Source organism: Gopherus flavomarginatus, chromosome 2, assembly GCF_025201925.1.
Source record: "Gopherus flavomarginatus isolate rGopFla2 chromosome 2, rGopFla2.mat.asm, whole genome shotgun sequence".
NCBI classification, from domain to species: Eukaryota; Metazoa; Chordata; order Testudines; family Testudinidae; genus Gopherus; species Gopherus flavomarginatus.
The window spans coordinates 186,229,527-186,248,567 of NC_066618.1; the positions used below are offsets into that span (position 1 = coordinate 186,229,527).

At 40.1% G+C, this 19,041-nt stretch overlaps 2 protein-coding genes across 5 annotated transcripts in view; one reads left to right on the forward strand and one right to left on the reverse strand.

Annotated features, from left to right (window-relative positions):
• The window catches only part of DTNBP1 (dystrobrevin binding protein 1), a 176,828-nt gene extending 173,359 nt beyond the window's left edge, over positions 1 to 3,469 (forward strand). The window contains exon 11 of one of the 3 annotated variants that reach the window (XM_050941621.1): positions 3,289 to 3,469. In XM_050941621.1, the coding sequence (XP_050797578.1) occupies positions 3,289 to 3,296 (8 nt within the window). In that variant the 3' untranslated portion in view covers positions 3,297 to 3,469. The other 2 variants (XM_050941620.1, XM_050941623.1) reach the window with 2 other exon arrangements.
• The window catches only part of JARID2 (jumonji and AT-rich interaction domain containing 2), a 344,692-nt gene continuing 326,097 nt past the window's right edge, over positions 447 to 19,041 (reverse strand). For both annotated transcript variants that reach the window (XM_050941573.1, XM_050941574.1), the window contains 6 exons: positions 16,382 to 16,487; positions 12,513 to 12,695; positions 8,553 to 8,683; positions 6,179 to 6,362; positions 3,480 to 3,587; positions 447 to 2,330 (listed from right to left, as the gene is read on the reverse strand). In XM_050941573.1, coding sequence (XP_050797530.1) covers positions 2,157 to 2,330; positions 3,480 to 3,587; positions 6,179 to 6,362; positions 8,553 to 8,683; positions 12,513 to 12,695; positions 16,382 to 16,487 — 886 coding nt within the window. In that variant the 3' untranslated portion in view covers positions 447 to 2,156. The remainder of the gene's footprint in view (positions 2,331 to 3,479; positions 3,588 to 6,178; positions 6,363 to 8,552; positions 8,684 to 12,512; positions 12,696 to 16,381; positions 16,488 to 19,041) is intronic.

The following is a 19,041-nucleotide window of genomic DNA, read 5'->3' on the forward strand; positions in this document are numbered from 1 at the left end:
TGACTTAACTCAAAGTTTGTGTGAAGTCCATACTAAACTTCTGGGTGGATCTGACCTCCTAACAAGCAGGATGAGGCTCTTCAGCTCTCAGGGTCTTTATCAGTATGAAGCTGCTCCTACACTGAGGGACAGGGAAATCTAGCCTGAGGAAGATAAAAGTAACAGGTGACTGGCAACAGGCAGCCATTACCTTCCAAAAGACCTTACTTCGTGGTAGTTAGTGGCTTGGAAAGAGGTAGTCCCCATGTCCAGCCAGCTGGGAACTGTCCAGTTTCCTAAGGATTCAGCTGTTTTGCTTTCTTTTTAGTAGTGTGTTTCCTGTTTCAGCAGTGTGAAATTAAATCTGGAAACAAACTTCTGCATGATAAATTAACTTTAAGAAAGGGTTAATCTCATTAAGAAATAGCTTATTTCACTCACTCACCTCCCAGAAGACAGACAAAGTGTCCAAAAAAAGTTTTGTTTTTATTAAACCTTGTAGTACAAACCTGAAAAGTAAACAAAAACTGGCAATAAACAACATGAAGTCTTCCCTTACAAGGAAAGAGAGCAGAGCAGCGCTAATAAATTAAATGTCAAACTGTAAGCCATTGTCAGAAGTTTACTGTCAAGAGGGAAAAGTACACAGCAAGGCCATAAAAACCAGACAACCACATTTAAAAAACACTTGACTCTGTTTATGTTATTGTTAAATATTCCAAAACAGTTCAGTCTTCTGCAACAACAACCAACAAATTGTATTAGGACTTTCCTGACAGTCACCACTGGCAAGCTCAGTGCAATATGGGTAGCTACGGTATTGTTGAATTCAATTATGAAACAAAACAGTTTGTGAAAACATTTTCCCTTTTTTATTCCACACATACTGTACACACAACCAGAAAAGGGCAACAGCTACTCCATTATTATTTTTTGTTGTTGTTCAGTGATGTAAGCAGCACTTATAAATGTTACAAGAAAAACCCTGTAAGCATCCAATCCAACCGATGAAGAAAGTGAAACGTAAGGCTTTTCTTCATCTTGTCTCTATACCACCCCACCCCCACCCCCGCCCCACCCCAAGAAAAGGCTCAAGTATTTAAAACAATTTACAGGCGTATGTACAAAAGGTGTGATTTTTTTTTTGTTACAATATGAAGAGAAAAAATAGACACGATGAGAGCAAATGCATTTTCACATTCAAAAGAAAGATGCAGACCTGCTAGTGGCTCTAAATGTGATCATATAATGAAAAATTCATAACAAAAATTAATGCTGACTGTGTAGAGATGTGAAAAACAGCAGTGGAATGGAAATGGAATGTTAAAAAGATTGCACGTCTATGACAAAGAAGCACTTATGGCTTCAATCACTTTTATTTTTTAAAGGATGCTATTGAAGGGTTTTTGATAAAGTAGCCAACAGCACCAAAAAATAACAGAATGGATTTCCTAATGAAATCAGGCACAGTTTTCCCTCATTTGACTCCCTCAAGGCAGGCAGTCTTTTTTTCCTTCTCTCCCCCCCTGCCCTCCCCCACCCCCCCTCAAACAGATGCATAGTGATGTGCTGGTAAAAGAGAACATATTTACTCCAAATCTTCTCATTTTGCTTATGGTTAGGAAACAAAGTCCATCTTCAGCTGCCATAACCTCCCAAAGAAAGTGTATTCTCCAATTTAAAAAATTACAAAACTCATCTTGCCTGTGACAGAATAAAAGACAGCCAAAGTAAAGCAATTTCTTTCAAGTTTTGTTCCTATCCCTTGTCTCTCTAGAAAATCTGCTCACATGACTGGAGAACAAATTATAAAACACATCAAACTTTAACCTATTCAAAAATGGGTTAAAAGCCTTTTTTCACAGTTACCAAAAAAGGCTTTTTTCAGCCATAGGGCCAGTACAAATTAATGTTTTATCAGCCCCCTTGCCGGTTTTAAAACAGTGAACATATAGCAGTTTAAAAAAATTTGACTGCTGTATGTAACTATCCTAAGTACAAAAAAAATTCAACAGTTTAATGCTAAAACAAAATTAGTTCTCTAAAACCAGAAGAAAATCTTCTTTAGAGCTAGTGCAAAGACAGCTTGTATTCTACAGCAAGTACTCCAAACTATGGTATAATAATTACAAAAAAATATATATAAATTGACAAAATGAGTGTTGGCATCTTCAGGATTAACTTGAAGCACTTTTGGATGAACTGGAGGATGAAAGCCTAGATGATGGCACGTCGACTGTTGCTCTCTTACGAGGTCCTCTTTTTGGTGTAGGCTTGCTGATACAGTTCTCGATGTTGCCATTTTTACCAGAGACTTTCCCACAGAGATTGACTAGACTGATTATTTGTTCCTGGTCAGAGACAGAGAAAAAACAACAAAGTTAATAATATCTTGTTTCTCTTTTTTCCCCAGCAGCCTAAGATGCTGGTTTTAAAAACAACCCTATTAACAGAATCCTGGCAGAGATGTTCTGTTCAGCATCTTAGAACTGTGAGGGTTGAGAAGGTTCTCAAACAATCCTATTGGCTGTTCAGCCCTCCACCAAACCAAGACAACAGTCTGAAAATGGAAATGGAGACACTGCACTGCATTCCAATCTCTAAATAGAGTAGTTTGTAGAGAATCTGGCAACAGAGTAAAGAGACACGAGTAGCACTGCGCTCCTGTGCACCAGGGTGCAATACCTGGAATAGGGAGCTAGGGCAAGACCCACTGCAGGCTCACTCTCCAGCCCCTTCATTGGGCTGGGATTACTCATTCAAATGTGAAGTCACACTACCCATTATATTTTCATTGCTGTGCCAAATCTTCAGCCCTAGCCATGCCTTAGAAACAGCTGAAAGATCAGTCTCTCAGAATGCTTGGAACACTGAAAGAGCCGCTCCTGCCAACAACAAACTGCTTCTTCCTGATGTGTGAACTCCCAAACCCCCTTCTGTCCAGCAGCCTCTCTGCTCTGCTGCTGGTATTGTTAAGTCTTCTGTTCTCCAGCATCACTCTTAAACTACTGAATCACACTGTCCCGACTGGTTTCTGACTTACCTCAAATCACTACTGTGACTCCATCCACCAACACTACAAGATTACCAGTAAAGTTTCAGGCTGGAATCATGGCAAGTCAAATTTAATTTAATTTAGTGAGAGCTTGTATTGAAGTTACTCTAAATTGACAAATGAAACTACATCATAATTTACAAGGGTCCCAACCCAATAAATACCTCCCCCCGAATACTCCCTACCTTTACAGATGATGAGTTACAGCTCTCTTCTAACTGACGTCATCTTGTATTTTCTCTTTTTATTTATAGTGTTTTGATGGCCAACATACCAGCACTAAGCATATTCCTGCTCTACCAGAAATTGCATGCACGCTCTCCTGACTACCTGGAGCCTCTATCAGACTAGGCAGGAGCCAGGAAATAAGTCTAGGCTGAAATATCCAACTCTGGAGGCCATCTGGCATCACTACCCTCAAGTATGCAAACTATATTGTACAGACCTCATCATAACGATACATCATTTTCAGTCCCCGACAAGTCTTCTGTTTTTCCACATGCCGGAGGGCACATTCCAGGCAGAAGACAACATTTTCATTCTCCTGTACGACCTAACAAAAATACAGACAGAAAACATTAATATGATTCAAATCACAGTCACATCTAACACACGTGGCATACCCAAAATAGGGTATTTTCTGGGGTGGGGAGCAAGAAGAGAGAGGGAAAATAGAAGAACTTATGCTAAGTGACGAGTAGGTGGGATATCCGAATTAATACAAGGACAACGTTTGTGCTGACTTTCTTCTCTTCCCCTCCCCACCAAGTATTTGAGTATTTAGACATCATCATGGACAAATACCACATCTTTAAAAAGATAATGAGGTTAATGAATCTCCCTGGCTCTAGGAAAAGGATGCAAGTCCAAGTGATTTGCTGCACCCACTGCTGAGAAAAAAATGTTCACAGGTGCATGTGCTGCCAAACCACCTTGAGATAAGAGCTCGTAATAACCCAAGGCCTGCTCAGCATTTGAAATGAGGCCCCTCCACTTCAAGTGTCCTGCTCACCCAGTGCCTCATTTCATTCTGTGGCAAGTGCCAGTCTTTGGGATGAAACATAACAGAAGACCTGGCCATCTGAGGGATTTAGTTACACAAGAGCCCTTCTCCCAAGAGGGGGCTGCCATGAAATTCTTTACAAAATTCCAGTGTTTGTTTACACTGAAGCTACTTAAATTCCCCCTGCAGTTTCAATAGGATAAAGCAATGTTCACTTCTTATCCTAAACCCTAGGATACTAATGGTGTTAAACTATTAAGGTATTCTGCCAAGGGGTAGCAGAGGTATTTCTGAATACAAGATATTGTTGCAAGGCGCTATGGAATCTCTGGATAAAAGGTGCTACAGAATTCTAAGGTACTGTTAGGAGCTGAGCTGTCTTGACAAGGCTCTAAGGGCAGCATAGCCCTTTGTTACTATATTGCATACCAGTGGCAGAAGGATAAGCAAGAGATAAAAGATGGGATGAGCTAAAGATGAAGAAGGAAAAAGTGCCTATTCCATTTTGTGTACTGCTAGCAATCTAAATAATAAAAAAAACCAGCAGTAATAATGAACAGACACAAGCTATACCACAAGTATACAGCTCAATCAGCATCTTCCATTTCATCCTCACGATTTCTTGCAAGGCAACTCCTTTGAACAGTAGTTCTACCATTAATTTAAACCGTGTCTTGAATGGGGATAAATTGGGGACTGCTTTTAAATACAATGTAAAGCAGTGGTTCTGCTCTGAAAAATAACTAAAACCAGCACCCAGTTCCTTAGTTACTGTCTCTCTCTCAGTTCAGATAAAAGTTGCTCAGTTTGAAAGTACAATGATAGTTTTATAACTGCCAGTCCTGCAAACTCAGCCAGGGTCTTGCTTAAATTAATTAAGATTCTGCAAGACAAACTCTTCCCTCACTTAAACACTGGCTTTTTGTGAGGTTGAACAGGTTTAAACGAGTAAAGAATCTGGCCATGTAATTGAACTTAGTTCATAAAGATTCTGTTGTGGATCCCTGAAATAGAGTTGAATCTCTCTCTCTGTCTCAGAATTATTGGCTATACAGGTGCCACCAGAATTTTTCAGAGCAGAACTGCACTTTAAAGCTAGTTCAGGCTAACTCTGCTTAACATGGTTTAGCCCACCAGACGTAACCAGGACTTGTCCAGAGGGAGTTTAAAAATCCAACACATCAGCCTAGGAAACCTCATTTTTAACCGCAACAGAAGCAAATCCAAACAAGGAAAGAGGAGAAACAAAATTTGCTCACACCTGGGGTTCAGCCCAGTCCTATGACCCGTGGTGTGAATGTCTGGCACTATTTGGTGATTTTCTTTAAATCCTAGCTTCTGGAATCAGGTGATTTACATGAGAAACAGCTTCATTTAAAAACCACCACCATCACCACAAGTTTATCACTCTCAGAGTTGCAGAGAAAAGCTTGAGAATGTGACATGAATGCACCTTAAGGACTCCAGACCCCTACATTTATTTTTTTAAAACTTCAGTTTTTTAGCCAATCACATGATTTTTGAATACTTGCATTGGCATTACTGAGTTTTATCCTAACCCAGATAAGTCACCCTCTCTTGCTGACTCAGTCAAGTTATAGCCCTTCCTCTGCAAGGAGGAAGCTGAGCTGAGATTAACTCTTCACCCGGGGTTTGTTAGCAACCCCCATTTCAAATTCTTTCTAGGAAAATGAAATCTAGATTTTTTTGAGTGTGGCTCTTGGTATTGCAGTATATAATGTTGCAACTGCTGCACTACATGGTGTGTTAGTCCACACACAAGGGATATAAATTCTAGGGCACACTAGCATGTTGTGCATTAACTGGTACATGTCAAACCTGCTAGAGGAGGCAAAAAGTTCCCTAATGCATGTTAACATAGTAATGTTTGAAACAGCACTATATTAATGTGCAGTAGGGAACTTTTAGTGGATACCAGCAAGATCGACATGGGCCAGTTAGCATGCAACATGCTAGTGTGCACTAAAATTTGCACCCCTCTAGTGCAAACTAATGTACCATGAAGAGAAGCCCATTGTGTCTGTTTGTCTAACGCTTACAGTTTAATAGAAACCAGGCTGAAAACAAAGCAATGGTTACTGTGTCAGTAGTGCTACAGACATACTAAGGGTTTTCCTCACCATAGAAAGGTAACATAGGTGCTGGCAAATCTGACACCTCCTCTCCGACGTCTCTAACTGCAACCACTTTCGAGGCTTTTTCTTTCCATCCACCCCCGAGCTACTGCTGTCGTGGCTCCCATAGCGGGCTGAAGAATGGAGGCCTGCCTCATAAAGCTGCCGCCGCTGCCTCAGTTCTGTATCCCTGTGAATATTTTAGGAAGTTAGCAAGCTGGCATCTCTCATGCAATACTGAAAAGCTACACTCAGGAGATCTCATACAATGATCGCCATTGAAACCTTAAATCACACACAGCCAAACCATTTGCGTCATCTCCGCGTTGGTGCTATTCCCTATACCTGGAATGGGAAATGCAGCCAACATCACAGTAAGACTGGAGCTGCTTTTGCAGTCAGAGATTTTAACAGCAACCATTGTATCAACCCAGTGGTTCTCAAACCAATACACAGAACCTTGGGTCAGTAGAGCACTGCCTGGGAGTCTGGAAGGGAGCTGCTGGCTCATGTGAAGAGCCAGGAGTAGCAGCAAACATGCCCACCCTTCCTCAAGTGCAAGGAGCCACTACTGCTAGGAGGATAGCACAGCCACCTTCACCAGGAGGTGGAGATGACCCAGGGAGCTGCAGCCCTTCAGGGAGGAAGTGGGGAGCAGGCCCAGTGCTTGCACTGAAAGGCAAAGATCTTCCTGTACACCGAGGGGAAAGAGAAGAGACACCACATTTGTAATGAAGACTATGTGTGAAAGGTGGTATGCAACTAACGTGACCAGATGTCCCGATTTTATAGGGACAGTCCCAATATTTGGGGCTTTTTTTTTTTTAATATGGGCTCCTATTACCACCCCCCTCCTGGTCCCAATTTTTCACACTTGGTGTCTGGTCACCCTGTATACAACACCTGTGCTGAGCTGTGCAGCACTAGGAGACAGCAGGGGATGGGTCTGAGCTGTGCTTGAGTGAGGAGAGGAAGTCTGAAAAGAGCTTAGCAGCTGGGAGGGAGAAGCAGCTAAACACAGGTACAGAGAGAACTAAACTACTGGGGGCGGGGGGAGGGGGTGGAGGGAAGCTAAACAAATGGGAAGATTGAGCAATCAGAGGAGAAGGCAGCAAGAGACCCAGGACCAGGACCAACTGGAGCTAGGAATGTGCCTCCCAATTGGGTAGACAGTTTCGTGCTAGCTTCACGTGAGCTAGCATGCTGTGAATAGCACTGTGGATATTGCGACCCCAGCGGAGACTCGGGCTAGTAACCCAAACTCAGACCCAGGGGGTCAAGTAGGCTTGAGAGCCCAAGCCACAACATCCACACTGCTATTTTTAGCATGCTAGCTCAAGCAGAACTAGAGCTAGTCTGACTACGCAGGCTGATAAGACTTGCTCGCAGCTGCACATTAAACAGAGCCCCTAGGGTTTGGTTTGGTTTTTCACATAAGCAGGCACAGGAATGACCAGGATCCTGACCTTAAGAAGTTACCCAGAATATGAACAAGTTTGAGAACCACTCTGATAAAGTTCAATGTGGCATTTCAACAGCAAGCACTAACATTTTTGTTCCTCACTGCACAATTGCAGACTTTCTTCCCTTCAAGGAAAAAAAAATGCATGTGGATGCTATTAGTCCCACAGGGGACTTGGCTTCAGGTAGCATATTCTAGCACACCTGGAAGTAAATTTCCCTCTTGCAATTCACTCTGAACACAAATACAAATAATTGTGCATGGGTTTTTCCCCCCCCCTTAATCTGGAATATTTCCAGTAACATATTAACATTAGTTTGTTAAATACAATTTGTAGATTCCAGACATCTTGATTACTCGATGTACTACGACCAGCACTACCCAGTTGTCACAAACTTGAAAGATAGGTAGCGATGCTACATGGTAGGGAACAAAAGAGAAGATCATTACATCGGAAGCCAGCTGACATGGTATCATGTTTCCTTTTCCCCCCTTCTTAAACCTTCCTACCTCAAAAGAAACCCTAAATATGGTTCCTTAATCACTGTAGGGAGAAAAAAGGAGTGTGAAGTTATTCCCATCCAACTGCTAGTGCACAACACGTGGTCACCAGTACAGAAGCTCCTGATTTACCCAATGGTAAAAAGAGTTTGCCCTATGTAAAAATATTCTATACTTGTACTATATAAACGCTTTGATGCTACAAAAGGGATGTTATTTTACAGCAAGATATCCTAACCACTGGCACTCGGACATCAAATACAGCCAAGGAAGTTTCTTATACACATGGCTGTGCCCAAGCAGGTTTGCTGGGTCAGTGATTGCTAGATTTGACTCAGATTGTTACTTAAATTGTGTCACCATCAGAGTTTCTCTGTGAAACACAGGGTACATGAAACAGATGCCTTGTTCTGTTACCTGAGCTCTCCAAGCAGTGCTGATATTGTAGTGAGAGTCGGTCCATTTTCCTTTTTTGCTTCTGCCGTTGCAATCTGATAAAGCAACTTTTCCATTGAAAATGGTTTGGCTATACGACGCTGCTTCATTTCCTGATTTAACAGATTTCCAAGTTAGTTCTTGAGTAAAATTAAATGAAAAAAAATTGGATAATTTTAATGCAGAACAAAGTTAGATTTTTCTTGGGTTGTTTTTTTAAAGCTATATGTTTCCTGTTAAAGCGCTGTGAGTGGAGGCTTCCTGCATCTGCTCTAGGCTAAGCAATGTGACAGAACAAGACACTGAAGGCAGACAAACAAATGTGCTACAAAGTTGCCATGGAGTGGCATTCCCTACAGAGAAAATGTTATATACCTTCAAATTAATACTCTCCAATATAAGGCATTGACACAAGAAAAGTCGCCGTAAAACATAATGCTCTTTACAGCTAAGAAGTCAGTCTTCTAAGTTTTTTTGTTACTGATTTTTTTCCTTAAATTTTTGAGTACTTTATTGTGAAATCGAATACTGAAACAATTAAGTTAGACAAGTCCATCCAGGACAAATTCATTCAGATAAATAAAATATTTAATAAGTATTTGGCAGATACTCCAGTGCCAACTGACTTTCCCCACATTTCAAGTCACATCTTAGTAGAGACAGAAAATCAGATTCAATTAGCAGGAAGGACAGTAGGTATAGATGTCAAGAAATTGAAGAAAAGAAGGGCAGAGAAACAAATCACAATACTACCTCCTGAAATCAATGGGAGTCTTTTTATTGACCTCACTATGATCTGGCTTGGGACCCCTACACACAGAATAAATGCATAATCCATATTGGTTCATCAAGTCAAGTCAACACCCTCTCTGTATTCCCTCCTAAAGACTCATTTGTTCTGCAATGCCCACTAGAAGTGAACCAAACCAATCACTTAAATATTCCTTCCTTTGAGCTCCCCAGTATGGTCAGTATTCCCCATTTCTGTCTTTTTGGGCAGGGTCTGGCTTAGTTTTGAGTCTCTTACAGCATAAAACATATTGTTGGCATTTAAGAAATAATAATTATAAAATAATGAATAGGAAGTTGGGTCCTACCCTCCTAAGCAAATGCTCTTGGTACTGTCTCTCTCACTGGAAGTACCCCAGAATGCACCATTCTGTGACAGAACAAATATCGCAGATTGCATGGTTAAAGTGAGACTTCTTATATGAGTAATGACACTATCTGGGATATCTTCAGTGGACATAGAAACGCCAAAATGGAGACACAGTGCAAGTGAAGAGAAAAATGTTTGTTAAACTAGGTTCTCTGTGCTGGAGTCAGAGTGCAGTTGGGATGAGTGTGTTGGTAGGAATGGCACATAGGTCGTTCAGATGCATCCTGGATTTTCTTAGGCCTATTTACATAGCTCATGGCTATGAAAAATGTTGCACTCTCTGTGATGCAGTTAGCTGTGTTTACAGTGGGGTCAACCTAAGTCGACAGAAGAATTCTTCCATCAACTTAGCTACTGCCTCTCAAGCAGGTGGATTTACTAGAGTGACAGAAGAACCCCTTCCATCACTAAGGGTCTGTGCTGCAGAGACATAGCTGTTATGCTGCAGCTGTGCCACTGTAGCACTTGTAGTATAGACAGACCCTTAGTGAGCTGACTGAGTTCCTCTCTGTGGTGACAGAGTAGCTGAGGCAGATTTTTCTCTGCTGGACATTGGAGGGAAAAGTATTAAATGTTTTGTTATTTAGCTACTGGTAATATTTGTTCACCCTATGAAACGTATTTGAGTGGCAAGGTACAGTAGTTGGTTCAGAATGGCAGGATCAAGGGTAAGATTGCAGTAGCCTTAGTCTGGGAGGCCACATTTAAATTGGAAAGAGGAAAACGATAAGAGAGGCATCATAAGTTGTGACTGATTTGCATCTAATGGAATGACAGTTCCACAGATTGTTGCTGAAGTATCAGTCCTAAAATGCCTGGTTTGCAGCACAGGGGAATGTTACAAGATGATGGGCTGGACTTATAAATTCTTCATCAGCCCATCTGACAAAAAATTCAAATAGACTTCTCTGTCTGTGCCAAATTTCCTTAAATGCAATCTGCCAGTTCAGAGAAGGACACTGATTTTTATCTTAGGTTCACAACAGCAGTCAGATTAGTCAAACTTCACAATCCAATTCCTGATTTGGAATTTCAGTTTTCCTTACAAAAGAAAGCCAAAACATAACATGGAACAAGCTACGAATGCTATACAGTGCAATATATATAAAATAAAATCACAACAGCTAATAATAAGAGCAAAGTCAACATGTAATCAAAGCAGATGACAAACTATCAGTGTTACTGTCCAGAATTGTAAGAAGACTAGATATGCATATGGCTGTCAGTCAATTCATCAACAACCTGAAGGAGGAATTTTGATACCTACATAACAGATCTCTGAAAAGCACAAAGTTGGTCTTTGAAAGTGGAAAAATATCTCTCCTTGACGTGAAGGAACCAAGGAGGAATTTCCAGGGCTTAAAGGGGAGTTGAGAAGGTAGCATGGATTGAAGGAGTCCAAAAAAAAAAAAAAAAAAGTTTCCAAGGTTATATTTTGATATAACTATATATCTAGATTCTTTTAAAGCTTGTGAAAGGTATAACATCAGATTCCAAGGTAGATTATCATAGTTAAAATCTGTTGAATTTTCAATCAAGTTATATTCATCCACTGCCAAGCTTGTTAATCAAAAGAAACTCTTCCTTAGATTTTGGGACACCAAGCAAAAATTTTCAATCATCCCTAAGTAACAACCCCTTTCCCTTAGGACACTGGATTTTTCACAACCGGACAGTCGAACACACGCTTAGTGAGACCCTTTCTTTGTATGTCGAGTTTATAACTCTTGTTCCAGTTACTAAAGGGTTAAATCAGGATCTTATTCCATCCACATAAAAAAATGCAACATGCCTTTCATCTTACCACTACGTTACTTTAAAAATATGTTTTACATTAAACAGACTTGGAAGAATGCTACTTACCAAGAACACAAAAGAACTAAAACCTGGTCTGGACAAATGAAACTTACTGCCTGATAGTCATGCTGCTGTTCTCAAATTAAAAATGCTGGGTGTACTGACCATTTGACTTGAGGCTGGAAATGAAGATCGGTCCTGGCTTATGTGTAAATGCCACCAAAGTACACATGTAGCCCATATTGCATTTCAGGGGAGGAGGTAATTAGTAAAAAACATTCTTGCCCCCAAAAACTGACTACATGGAGGCCAAGGAAAAATTTAGCTAAGCAGCATGCTGGCATGCACGTCAGCCATTTGTTTCCGTAGGTCAATGGCATGTCACTCAGAGGTATGAAAAGGATGCAGGCAGCTAGTTTTACTTTCAGCTTCAGGTCAGATGTGTTGCTCAATCTGCCTAGGAATTTTAAGTTCAAGTCAAATCAGATCAGCAGCTAGTTACTGATGAAGGATCAAACAGACAGACATACAAACAGAATATAGCTGTAAAAATTAATTGATTTTGCCTACTCCTCATCCCCCAAATTAGCCATATTTTATCAGATCTTTATATTTGAGATTCAAATTGTCCTTGGACAAGTTGCGTTAAACAAATCTAGTAAGCATAATACAATATATTATTGACAGCTCATTAGGAATTTTCCCAAGTGTCCTTGTGAATGATTACAGCTCTAACTCTAAACTAAACTTATGCCATTTCAGACCTACACAGTCTTTGGTTACCACGTATTAATTTAGGATTCTTTTCTGGGGTGAAGATATAGTTTTAGTGTCCCACAAATTTCAGAAACAGATATTTTAAAATAATCTGCAAATCCTCTGGAGTTGTATCACTGTGTACTACACGTCGGAATGCTTGGTTTGCTGACTTTTTAAAGATACTGATAGGGTTATGAACCCATTTTAAACTCTGTTTTCCACCTTACCTTGGCAGTTTTAAAACCCATACTTGTCCACTGGGTGGTAGCAAAGTGCACTGTTTCAGAAACACTGTAGCCACAACACACTTTAGACACAAAGGATCCTGGAAAACAGACAACGAACTGCCCACTCTGCTGTACAGTACGGTGCACCTTGATCCCCTCTTTGCACAAGACCTCTGGGGAGATCTAGAGAATAAAAATATGAGGAAAAGTTTGAATCCTTCTTATAGTTAAATCCCCTCTTCATTGGGCACCGCCATGCACTGCTTGCTATGGAAAGGTGATCACATGTAATACCGACACCTCATTAATTTGATCTCCCCCACCATGCCCAATATGAAACACTGAATTTCCCGTGTCCAGAATGTCAAGTACTGGGGGTGGAGGTGCAGTTACAACAGTGAAGGCTTTATCTGAAAGTACCACTTTAAAATGTCACTTGCCAACAGCTTCAGCTGTATTACATGAAAACACGGTGTGATTTAAAACAAATAACTAGCAGGTTTGGCACTTCACCCCACTAGTTTTTCTTTACAGAGATACTGTAACAAAGGCAACTGTAACTAAGCCATTCTAAAGACGCTCAGAGAATAAATCTGCCTTTCAAGGCCTAAGCAGATCTATTTTATAATAAAACATATTTAGCATCTAAAAGCATATTGTATTACATGCGTTCTACGTAAGACATGTTAAACACTGGAAGCTAAGAATAGTTTAAGGAATTTACTATTACACAGAATTCCTGGTTTCAATAAACAAGGCCTCGAAAATATCAACAAACCTGAAAAACACCAAAAATTAACCTCCTACTCCTCACCTGTCCTTTCCCAGTTTTACAACATCAAAGTTCCCTATTAATGAATGGCCAAAAATTTAAGACTGGCACAGAGCTCCAGGTCAGCATAACGAACATCCTCAAAATGTAGCTTTCAAGTACAACATAAGAATGGCCACACTAGGTCAGACCAATGGTCCACATAGTATCCTGTCTTCCGACAGTAGCCAATGCTAGATGCTTCTGAGAGAATGAACAGAACAAGTAATCAGCAACTGATCCATCCCCATCATCCACTCCCAGCTTCTGGCAGTCAGAAGCTACAGACACCTAGAGCATGGGGTTGCATCCCTGACCATCCTGGCTAATGGCCATTGATGAACCTATTTCCATGAACTTATGTAATTCTTTTTTGAACGCTGTTATACTTTTGGCCTTCACAACATCTCTGGCAGAAAGTACCACTGGTTGACTGTGCATTTGATGTTGTACTTCCTTTTGTTTGTTTTAAACCTGCTGCCTACTGACTTCATTGGGTGACACCTGGTTCTTGTGTTATGTGAAGGATTAAATAACATTTCCTTATTCGCTTTTTTCCACACCAGTCAAGATTTTATAGACCTCTATCATATCCCTTCATTATCTTTTTTCTGAGCTGGAAAGTTCCAGTCTTTAACCTCTCATACGGAACCGGTTCCACACCCCTAATCATTTTAGTTGCCCTTCTCTGTACCTTTGCCAATTCCAATATATCTTTTTTGAGATGGTGTGTCCAGATCTGCACTGAGTTTTCTAAATGTGGGTGTACCATGGATTTATATAGAGACATTATATTTTCTGTCTTGTTATCTATCCCTTTTCTAATGGTTCCTAACATTGTTATCTTTTTTGACTGCCACTACACGTTGAGCAGGTGTTTTCAGAGAACTATCCACACTGACTCCAAGATCTCTTTACTGAGTGGTAACAGCTAATTTAGACCCCATCATTTTGTATGTACAGTTGGAATTATGTTTTCTAATAAGAATTACTTTGTATCTATCGACACTGAATTTCATCTGCCATTTTGTTGCCCAGTCACCTAATTTTGTGCCATCCCTTTGTAACACTTCACAGTCTGCTTTGGACTTAACTATCTTGAGTAATTTGTATCATCTGCAAACTTTGCCACCTCACTGTTTATCTGTCCCTTTTTCCAGATCATTTATGAATATGTTGAATAGAACTGGTCCCAGTACAGACCCCTGGGGGACACCATTATTTACCTCTCTCCACTCTGAAAACTGACCACTTATTCCTTTCCTATGTTTCCTAGCTTTTAACTGGTTATTAATCGATGAGAGGACCTTCTCGCTTATCCCATGACTGCTTATTTTGCTTAAGAGCCTTTGGTGCAGAACCTTGTGAAAGGCTTTCTGAAAACCTAAGTACCCTATATCCACTGGATCAGAAGCTGATTTAAACGAGAGGTTACACAGCACAACTAGTAGTTCTGCAATTTCATATGAGTTCCTTTGGAATTTTGGGTGAATGTCATCTGCTCCTGATGACTTATTACTGTTTAATTTATCAGTTTGTTTGAAAACCTCCTCTAATGGCACCTCAATCTGGGACAGTTCCTCAGATTTGTCACCTAAAAAGAATGACTCGGGTGTAGGAATCTCCCTCACATCCTCTGTAGTGAAGACTGATGCAAAGAATTAATTTAGTTTTCCTGCAATGGCTTTATCTTCTTTGAGTGCTCCTTTAGCACCTCAATCATCCAGTGGCCCCACTGACTGTTTAGCAGCTTCCTGCTCCTCATGTACTTAAAACATTTTTTGCTCTTAGTCTTTGGCTAGTTCTTCAAGTGCTTTTTTGGCTTGCCTAATTTTACTTTTCCACTTGGCTTGCCAGAGTTTATGCTCCTTTCTATTTTCCTCATAATGATTTAACTTCCAATTTTTAAGAGATGCTTTTTGCCTCTAACTACTTCTTTCACTTTGTTGTTTAGCCATGGTAGCACTTTTTTAGTCCTCTATGTTTTTTTAATTTGGGGTATACATTTAATTTGAGCCTTCTATGATGGTGTTTTTAAAAAGTTTCCAAGCATCTTGCAGACACTTCACTTTGGGGACTGTACCTTTTAATTTCTGTTTAACTAGCTTCCTCATTTTTGTGTAATTCCCCTTTCTGAAATTAAATGCTACTGTAGTGGGCTTCTTGGGTATAATCCTCCCTGGGATGCTAAATTTATTTATATTATAGTCACCATTAACAAGCCATTCAGCTATATTCACCTCATTCTGGTCAGGCGGTCAGTAATATATCCCTACTGCTATAATTTTATTAGTCAAGCATGGAATTTCTATCCAGAGAGATGGTTAGCTTTTTTTTTTTTTTTAAACTGCTTTTTTGACAAGAGCACCAAGGGGAAAAAGCCTATTAAATTTGCATTTTTAAATCCTTAAAATAGGAAGTTAGAGACACAAGGTGGATGAGGAAATATATTTTATTGGATCAACTTCTGTAAGTGAGAGAGACCAGCTTGTAAATTCAAAAGCTTGTCTCTCTCATCACCAGAAGTTGGTCCAATAAAAAAATAGTACCTCACCCACCTTGTCTCTCTTATATCCTGGGATTGACACAGCTACAATACCACTGCATACATGAAACAGGAAGTATCAACTATAAAGTAAACAAGGGAGCTGAACTCTTAAGTACCTGTAATCATCTAACTACTGGTATCCATGACTGACATCGTAAAAGACAACAAGGACTCATCTGCCATGACAGAGATTTCATTCGTGAAAATACTGGACATGTGTATATTTTACATGTTTAAATGGATTGTGGGTGCTTTTGAAAAGAATGGACATCTACTGCCATGCAGGGTTAACCTTTATTTCAGCATTTTGGCATTCTGTAGAATTGGAAAATACTGGAAATATTGTGTGGTAAATGCTGCTGCAGGTAGCAAGGCTCCAGACTTTACTGGCAAAGTTTTTCTTTTTAAAATCAAAAGCAATAAAATGAGTGAATTAAAAAAAAACAAACAAAAAACCACTCTTCTGATTAGCATTGGATCCTCACAGATACAAAACAAAATTCAACTTACCATAACATTGCTTTCAAGCATTTCCAGCCCTGGAGTGCCATTGGCTTGCAGCAGGGTATGTACCACATCATCAAGTTTGTTCTCTTCCGCAGCAGGAATGCAATACCTGTTTGTTTTAGAGAGAAAATGGAGCATTTACTATGTAGTAAATGGTGTTCCCCAACTTGTTCAGCAACAGATTGACCAAATCCACTCCAAAACAAAAACTGGAAAAAAATTATAACAGCCCCTCCCAGCTGTTTTGGCAAGATGCTTCAGATTCATGGAAAGTTATTTATTTGGACTCAAACCTACAGTATTTACCATAATCAAAGGAAAACAAAAGGTTGAAATGATTACAAGCTATTCCCAAAGCAGAATATGTGACAACTCACTACTGTACAAAATCAGAGGAGAGAATCAGTAACATCCTGATGTCTACAGTACCAAGGATATCAGCAGTCAGGTTGCCATCTACTCAGCACCTACACTGCATACAGTTAGACTAATCCTTACTTTAAATGACTATATTTGTTACATATGCCTAAACCAAGTTAAAATGTAAGCCACATTGTTTTCTTTAATAAAAACTGATGTTTGTGGTTCCAAATCAGTAACATAATACAGATATTGGAACTTACATTAGAAATATTTGCTTAATAAAAGCAAAATATTCCAAGATCATCTTCCTTCACTTACTTGACAAGTCTCAAGTTCAGCTTTCCTCCTTTTCCCTGCAACAGAGGCCATCAACTGCCTAAAACACAGCGGGCAGCATAGGAAGAGAGGTTTAAACTGGGTGCTGAATTACAGGCATCCCATATTCTCTCTCCTCCTCCCAGATTTTGCTAGCCACCAAAGTGGAAAAATTATGCACAGTCCCATCTGTGCTCATGGCCATTAGTGCTTTCCCCAGCAGAAGTGGCATGAAACAGTCTAGCTATATCTAGGTTTTATGCAGCTGGGGAACTGCCATTGTGCAGGATGTATAGGTGTGATCTGGCTGATGAATAAAGACTGAAGGGGAAGCAGAAGTAGACACACATACACAGCATAGGGAAAGAGGAAAGAAATGTAGAAGAAAAACACTTATCAGTATTATCATTCTTTCACTATATTGCAGTAGCACCCAGGGTCTCCAATCAATGCCCCATCATACTATGCACCATATACATGTAATAAAAGGCCTGCTCCTACTTTAAAGAGTTTACAATCTTAGCATAACACCAAAAAGAGAACAGGTGTAAAAACAAACAGGGAGATGGAAAAGATAATAGTGAAAATTATGTTTGGTATAACAAGCAGTTGTCTCGGCACACCAATGTAGAAATTTTCCAAACCATGCCTGCCGCAACCTCTCCTCCTCAGAAGTGTGGCTTTCCTGCCATTTAAAAGAGTATTAGGAATACCCAATTTCCCCAAAAACTCCCAGGCAAAATTGAAATTAAATCTGTGAGAGAGATGCAGGAAATGTGATCAATGAAATACTTTCTTAAATGCATGAAAGTTGAAACACCTGTGGTGAAGGAGACAAGTTCAAAAATAGAAGATTTTTAAAAGATCCAATTTTCCTTCAGTGCAGTGCCTTAAAGGGAGGATGGGGGCAGGGGTGGGGGGGAGCAGAGTCTGTGTGGGTTTACCATTCAATTCTTCAGATTTCAGCTACATGCTCTCCAATTTCTTCTGTGCAAAACCACCATGGTGCAGGGTATGTTGCTTATAAGAATGGCTATATGGGGATCAGACCAATAGTCCATCTAGCCCAGTACCCTGTCTTCAGAAAGTGGCCAATGCCAGATGCTTCAAAGGGAATTAACAGAACAGGGCAATCAAGTGATCCATCCCGTCACCCACTCCCAGCATCTGGCAGTCAGAGGTTTAGACACACCCCGCATATGGGGAGGCATCCCTAACCATCCTGGCTAATAGCCATTGATGGACCTATGCTCCATGAACTGACCTAATTATTTTTTGAACCCTGTTATACTTTTGGCCTTCACAACATCCCCTGGCAGAGAGTTCCACAAGTTGACTGTGTGTTGTGAGAAGTACTTATGTTTGTTTTAAACCTGTTGCCTGTTAATTTCATTGGGTGATTGTGGGTTCTTGTGTTGTGGGAAGGGGTAAAGAACACTATCCCTTTCCTAACGGTTCTTAACATTGTTAGCTTTTTTTTGACTGCCGCTGTACAATGATCTTTTTAGAGAACTATTCACAATGACTCCAAGATCTCTTTCTTGAGTGATAACAGCTTATTTAGACCCCATCATTTTGTATGTACAGTTAGGTTATGTTTTCCAATAAGCATTACTCTGCATTTATCAACATTGAATTTCATCTACCATTTTGGTGCCCAGTCACCCAGTTTTGTGACATTCCTTTGCAACACTTCACAATCTGCTTTAAACTTAACTATCTTGAGTAATTTTGTATCATTGGTAACTGTTGTATCACCTCACTGTTTATCCCTTCTTTGAGATCATTTATGAATATGTTGAACAGTACAGATCCCATTGGGACACCGCTATTTACTTCTCTCCATTCTGGAAACTGACCATTTATTCCTTCCTTTGTTTCCTGCCTTTTAACCAATTACTGATTCATGAGAGGACCTTCCCTTTTATCCCATGACTGCTTATTTTGCTTAAGAGCCTTTGGGGAGGGACCTTGTCTAAAGACTT